The sequence below is a fragment of the Anopheles cruzii genome, unplaced genomic scaffold, assembly GCF_943734635.1.
Source record: "Anopheles cruzii unplaced genomic scaffold, idAnoCruzAS_RS32_06 scaffold00991_ctg1, whole genome shotgun sequence".
Taxonomy (NCBI): domain Eukaryota; kingdom Metazoa; phylum Arthropoda; class Insecta; order Diptera; family Culicidae; genus Anopheles; species Anopheles cruzii.
In genome coordinates, this window is record NW_026454577.1 from 1 (window position 1) to 7,366 (window position 7,366).

Sequence of the window (7,366 nt, forward strand, 5' to 3'; positions counted from 1 at the left end):
CCGGCTTATCAGCCGTGTGAACATTGTTTACCAACTCATCTTCGTCCGCCGCCGGTGGTTCGGGGTCCCACACTTCCTGCTGCTGCGGTGGCGACTGCAGATTATCTGTTTCGGGTGCACCCACGTCTTGATCGATGGTCAACGATGAGTCCACCACGGGAGTCACGCCGGCATCCGGTTGGTCCGCCTCCGGATCGTTTGCCTCGGTACCCTGCGCCGCCACCATCATCGTCCCGGTTCCGATGACTATGTTTGCCGACGGTCCAACGGCTTTTGGCAGTTTCTGGGGTGCTTCGTCACCGATCGGTTTCTTCCGCTGCTGCTGCTGGTTGTTGTTGGTGTCGTTGATAACAGTTTCGTCGGCCGTGTCGATTATAACTATCGGTCTGTTTGGTCGGCCCGGCCAGGTGGTGAAGATAAAAAAGCATGGAAAAGAGCAGAAAACATTCATGATACACACACGCGATACGCGATACGGGAACGATAAACTAGCCGAATAATGATATCACAAAAGTTGTTTACTTTTGGCGAAGCGAAAAGCGCCTAGATGGTATGCAATCCGGTGTGCACGCAAAGCGCTTTCGCAGCGACGCTTCCCGAAGCGTTTTTCGGTGTGTTTGTCTCGGGAAGCGTTTCAGCGTGCGCTTTCAGGCGCAAAAGCTCTCTCGCTGGCCCCAACTTACCTATTTTGATGCTGTTGATGCTGTTGATGTTGCTGATGCTCGAGCGAAGAAAACTCTTCCTCCACCTCACCGATCGGGGGCAACAGATTGGAGCTCCACGGGAAGTTAAAGTACGCCTCGGATGGACCACCGGACACGATTTCCGGCGGGCCGAGCTTTTCACCATCCTCGTCACTGTACCCGTCCCCACTGAGGAACTGCTCCGGGGTCGTGGTCGTTTCCCGCGACAGCACACTGCTCCGATCGTCGTCATCCTCCGACCGGCCCATACAATACATCTTCTCGTCGTCCTCGTCGCTCGAGCTACTCTCGATGTACGTGTGATCCTCGCTCGCGATGATTTTGATACACTTCCGCACGATCGTTTCCGGTGCCACCGACTGCATGTCCGACTGCTCCCCGTTGTATCGCATCGCCCTGGGTGACGTTGGTGGGGCCACCACCGCTTCCTTCGGCCCCACGGACACCTTCGGATGGAAGTCAATCAACCGCGGCAGATCGTCCATAGTGCCATCGGGCTTCGGTTTCTCCTCCACCACCGGCACATCGCCGCCAGCAGGGACCAGGGCGCACTCGTGGATCACTTCGGTCGCATCCTGCAGCCAGTTCTGGACCGTGTTGTACTCCGCTCCGAGCGGTTGACTTTCGGGCACTACGATTGACGACTGGCCGGCGGCCGACGTGTGTTTGAGTCTCGGCGGAGGAACCACGATCGGAATCGGGACCGGAATTGGGGCCCGTTTTTTCGGCTCCACAATGGCTGCCTGGCGTGGCAAGGGTCGTGGCGGAACGGCGGATGTCTTCAAATCGACGTTTTCGTAATGGGCGGGTGACGGTTCCGGCTCTTCGACACTGATGCGCCGTCGGTTGGCAGTCCGGGACAGAACCATGGTCTCGTATGGTTGCACCGTCTGGATCGTGACGTTCTCGTACGGTCCGTACGGAACCGTCACGTTCTCGTAGTTCCGGTTTTCGTCCACCTTCATCACGCTCACGTTATCGTACTCCGTGTCGCCGCCCTGTACCGCGAGCTGGACCACGTTGGACGCCGGGGTGGCCGCCTGCGGTTTGAACGTAAACAGATTGGTCGGCTCGAACTTGCTCTCCAGGTTGAATTCCTGCTCGAGCAGCGTGAACGGTTTGAGGGCTTTCGCCAGCTCCAGGCTCTGGCTGCTGCCGATGCCCATCGGGCCGTTCGACGGGATCGTGTAGTCCTCCGACGACAGGCTCGAGCAGATCGAGAACTTGTCCACCACCGTCGAGATGGTGCTGGCCGTGTCGTCCGACTCCGAGATCAGGTCGCTAATGTCGTCCGCGAACAGATTGCTGTACGACTCGGCATCCGGCGGTGGAAGTGCCACAGTCGGTGGCTCCTGAACTACTGCCGGAGGTGTCGGCTGTTTCGGGGCCACTTCCTGCGGCTCCACCGGAGTCAGCTTCCGTTTGTTGAGCTTCCGCGGTGGAACCGGCGGTGGTGGCGGTGGGCCACTCTTCCGTTCGGGGATTTCTCCCACATTCTCCCGACTGCCGCCGGACATGGCCGTCATCGAATGGCCCGCCTCCGGATAGAAGTTCTGTACCCGTCCCTCGCCATTCCGCACCAGCAGCTTGATCGCCACGTTGCTGTCCTTGAGGCACTTGACACACTCGATGCGCGTCATGCGCGTCACGCTGACCCCGTCGATCTCCAGGATCTCGTCACCCTCCCGGAGGTGGCCCCAGCTGGCGAGGACCCGCGACGCCGGACTGTTCTCCGCGCAGGACTGAATGAACAGTCGCTGGATCTTCTCGTTGCTCCGGTTGCCGCCCTGGAACTTGAGCCCGAACCCGAGCCGCTCGCCCGGTAACCGGTACACCAGCACCATCTCCGGTGTGTTCGGTGCGTCATCCGGTGACCGACCTTCGCCGTGGTTGATCGACAGCACGGTCACGAACTGTGAGTCTTCCTGGTCCGGCTCGACCTGCTCAAACATTGGCCGGTGCTCCAGGTGCAGGTCCAGCCTCTGGTCCAGCGGTTGGTCAGGCTCCACTGGCGCCGAGGCACCCTGCTGCTGCTGCTGTACCTGATCATCGACCGAGACGACGGTTACATATTTCTCCATTTTCGATTTCGTTACGTCGTTACGCTGTAGGTGACCGTGTCTCTCCGTCTCTGTGCTGTCCTAAGCCTTTCTCCTTCGCTCCGATGGCCGTCGTCGGATGCCGTTCCGATCCACTTGCCAGCCAGGGCACACGCACAGTCGCAGTGGCTTCACTTTTTTCTGCTGCTACTGCTGTGTCCGATGTCTTATTTCCACCAACCGAGATCCGTTATTGGGCGCGCCGCAAACCCCTAAACTCCCGCAGGTGCCACAGGTGCCGCAGGTTCAGGGCTTCCGTTGCGGCGAGTTACCGGATGGCCAGCGGTGGCAAGCAAGCATAATCCCGCGGCCAGCTTATCAGCACACCGGGCGCTGGAGCGCGAATTCACGACACTTTGCGTGACGTCCGACGTCTCGGCCGAAAGAGGGCGCTAGCTGTGAATGGAGTTCGAGAAAAAGGAGAAACAAAACAAAACAATTAATGAACTAGTTTTAGGGGGGGCGCATTACGGTGTCCATGCTCTGGGTATTGCGGCCAATTGAATATGCATTGAGCGTGCATTTATGAGGTTATGCCTGTCAAACCCATGACGGAGATAAATTCTCAGCCAGCGAACTGGAGAATTAGTTTCCCCTTTATTTTGTTACTGTTAGTTTGTAGATTATAGAGTTAATATTTGTTGGTTTTTCTTTTCTTGTTTACTAATCCTTTTTTCACTGTTCTGTTTTATTGTTCTTCAATTATCTATATTTAATTCCACGATAACCAGTAGTTTGTCTGTCGCTAGTTATCGTATACGATTCGCTTGTTATCAGTTTCGAGCTCAGTTCTTTAGTTCCATTACACATAAATCAAAGGCAATACCCGAAAAGTGGGCCGAAAGCCTTTCCATTTCGTCGCAGCCTATGGTCTGACCTTCAAAATACACACCAACAGCACTATCACTGAACACATGTGGCCAAAACCCCAATTACATCCCAAAACATAACGAAAGTGAAACCTCCGTTGGTCCGGACCATACACAGACAAACACACGCGGGCGGACGGGCACGCGCCGGGCAATTGGAAGAGAAAATAATTTAAATTGATTCCAATCGCCGGTAGCGTTCCGATGGCGCACACACCGAACCGAACCCGGCGGATCGGCGTAGTTTACCGGATAATTATTACCTTTCAGCTCATGGCCAACAACGGCCGCTCCTATCACTACGCACCGTGTCTCATCTGCTGCCGCTGGGGAATGGCGAACAATTGCGAGCAATTTATTGCCCGGTCCCGGGCCCGGATGGCTCAACCGGTCGGTCGGTCGGCCCAACTAACCCGACCCCGGGCCACCTTCCGACACCCGTGGTCGGATCGGTGAAACATTTTCAATTTCATTCCACCGACCCACCGGCAAGATATGAGTTGGCGGGATGGTGGCGCGAGATCGACCGCGGCCACGGCCACGGCGCGCGGTGAAAGGAAAGTTTAAATGCCGTGCGCCGCCGTTCTGTTGTCGGTTTGAGCATCATAAAATCGAAATTAAACGAGACTTTCTGTAATGTTGATTACGACGATGGCGCACGCGCCATCGGAAGCCGATGTTGGCGGAATGAGCGATTGCTTTCCGTCGAAGGGACCGGCGGTTGGCAAGCACGAAACTGCGGAGATAATCTACACGACAGCAGCAACAGTTACAATGGGGGTCTCCAGGGAGTAGAGTATCAATTACTCGATACCGAGCAGCTTATCTTGATAATAAAGGGATTAAATGTAACGTCAAAATAAATTGGCGCGGCGATTTCAAAGAAGATTTTTATGGGTATTTGTATTCCGACAGCTTCTCCTGGGTTTGGGGATAAAGCGACAAAAAGCTGTCAAACTTCTACCCGAATGATTTAAAAACTTAACAGGTTTTAGTGTTAAGTGGTAATTGGTTCCACAGAATCCGCGAACTACCCATTCACATGCGTAATCGTCCGTATTCCTAATCCCATATCGATGCCCACAATCTGTAGCATCTGCATCGACGGCGATCGCGTTCCATTAATGAGCTCGAATCACCTTTCTAATGACAACTTTACAGCTCGTCCTTTACTGGCCACCGAACCGGGCGCCATTGTCGGTTGAGTTATTTTCACTTTTACTCCAACAACACCCTGCTCCGTGTGGCTTATCTGCGGTTTTCTATCGAAACTACCGGATAAGATCACAGATCATCACCAACGAGCCGGGGTTTGTGTGGCGCATCGCTCATTATCGTTCCGGAGCCATCGGCGGATATAATTGGTGGGCAACATAACACAACGACGACGATTCTGAGTCGTTGAGATCGGGCACTAATCATCGGTTTTCCCTCCCATCGTTCACATTTTCGCCACCGACTCCGGGCCACGATGCGAAACGCGATTTAATAAAAGCTTCACTTTCGACAGTGTCGTCGGCTCCTCGCAACACACACTCACGCGCTGGGGTGTCTATGGTGTCGATTTTCCCGGACTTCTGCAACTTCTGAGATCGAGCTCGTGTGTGAGGTAACGGCCCCGCGCAAATTGCTCCGTATTAAAGGTGGCGCAGCAAAGCGAAACAATTTTTGGGGGGCTTTTCGGTGGGCCGAAGTCCGTTACGAAATGCGGGTGATGTGCGTCGGAAAACTGCCATCAATTTTCGGCTGCAGATCTCGCCACCCTTTTAACGGAAGCATGTGTCTGCGATGAACGCGGTCTGGCGTAGACAATGGAGCGCAAGAGGGAACACATAACACTTCCGCCCGGTGGCTCGCATGGTATGTGGATTATGTTGCACTCCCGGTGAACTGAGCCCCCGATGGCGATGGTGAAAAGAAATTTAAATAAAATTTGCATTTGCATTTTTATGAACTTGATATCTAATAGCGGTCGTCACGCCGTGGCGGAAGCGTTGGAAGGGCCATGGTTCAGCGATCTCCTATTTATTTCTCCACAATGAAGGTGTTGGGTTTAATGGTCCCGCCTAACACTGTTTGCGATGCAACAAAATCGTATTTAACGAAGGTTAAGTCGCGTGAATCACATCTATGAACAAGCAAAACTATCCCTTTAAAGAACCGCCTCAGAAAAACCTTTCGAAATGATCACGACAAAGGTGTCCCGATCGGTTATTTATGATTTGCTGTCGACGCTCGTCGTCGTCGTCATGAAATCGGTTCAAATAGATCAACCGAAACGTGTGCGCCGTGTCAGCCGAAAACATGCAGCGACTTGTCGTGTGCCACGGAGAAATTCGACAGAATCCAATATGTCACTAAACGGCCATTTTGCATATTGAAATCGATCGTGCGGCGGGCGCAAAAACATGGCCATTATGCATCGCATAAAACCTGTTTCGCGTTAGGTGACCGCGTGTGTCTGTGTCGAGCGACCTTTCGAGCCGGCTAATTATTCCGCCAATTCACGAGCCCGAAGCCGGACCGGGGCGGGGGACCAATCGGGGCGCATAATCGATCGCGCAGGATCGCGGGCCGGCGAAAGAGAAAGGACTCGGAGAGCATATTTATTTTGTGTGTAAAAGATTAGGTTTTCGGTGTCGGTTTTTTTTGTTTTCCTTCTTTCGTTCGTCGTTATCAACATTGAATCTCTTAAGAGCCCCGCTCCGTCGGGCGAAAGTGAAGAAAGTGACGCGCATTCAGTTCGAAGCTTTTGTCCGCCCAAAAGGCGGGATCGGTCAAAGCATTGGCTCAATGACATCCAGCATATGCGAAAAGAAGTGCTCGGGAATTGTGCAAAGTGTTCAGTATTTTCATAAGCTAACTAACAAACATGATCTTAGCAAGTTTCTTCACACGATCTTCGTTGAAGCTGAATTATACTAACAGACTAACTAATTCAAAAATTACCGATATCAACCGTCGTAGTTTGGAGACGGATATCCAACTTGCCCCTAGTCCTTTACCAATTCGGTCGGCAGATTCGATCGTGAGAGATCATATCATTTCGAATGTTTGTCACGGCGGTACTGTCTATTATTAGTCCGTAAGTAAATTTGTCACCGTTGTCACCTTATTTTCGTTCCCTGGCGAAACATAGGTGGTGCCAATCGCACCGTGCCGATTGCTGTTGGCAGGTTTCGCCAAAAGTTCACCGGGTCAATGCTACAAATTCCGGCTCTGTCGAAACTCTCCTCGAACTTTAACACCTAGCCGAAAGGCAAGTATCAGCCGTCGAATTCGATGCCGGCCGGATCCGATCATCGTATATCCGCGGACGGCGGCATCACTCATCGCGCTTTTCATAACAAGCGACAAACCGGCGCGCGCTCGAAATGATGATCGAGAGAAAAAGGAAGCCGAAAAAGTGGCCACCCCGCAGCGCAGCGGCTTCACACACCGGATTTATGTGGTCAGCAACAACATACGCGCCACGATCGCGTGTCGAAAGAGCGACGGATTTTTTAATTGGGAAAAACGCGGCAACTTTACACCGACACACCAAGACCGGTGCCGAAAAAAGCTGGACACGGCTCGGTGCATCCTGCAATGAAAACTCCGAGCGCTTCGCCTGTTTTCGCCTTCTTCCAGCGCGCGCGGTTTTCGGCCATTAATCGGCCGTATTATGCGCCGCGGGTTGCGCAACATGAACCCG

General features: G+C 53.4%; 1 protein-coding gene across 1 annotated transcript; it reads right to left on the reverse strand.

The window, feature by feature from the left end:
• Positions 1-31: 31 nt before the first annotated feature.
• LOC128276353 (uncharacterized) lies at positions 32-2,785 on the reverse strand (the record flags this gene model as incomplete). The annotated part of the gene is made up of 2 exons (XM_053014819.1): positions 705-2,785; positions 32-386 (listed from the first exon to the last, which is right to left on the reverse strand). Coding segments are annotated over exons 1-2 (2,436 nt in total), but the record flags the coding sequence as incomplete, so codon positions are not given.
• Between the last annotated feature and the right edge of the window lie 4,581 nt (positions 2,786-7,366).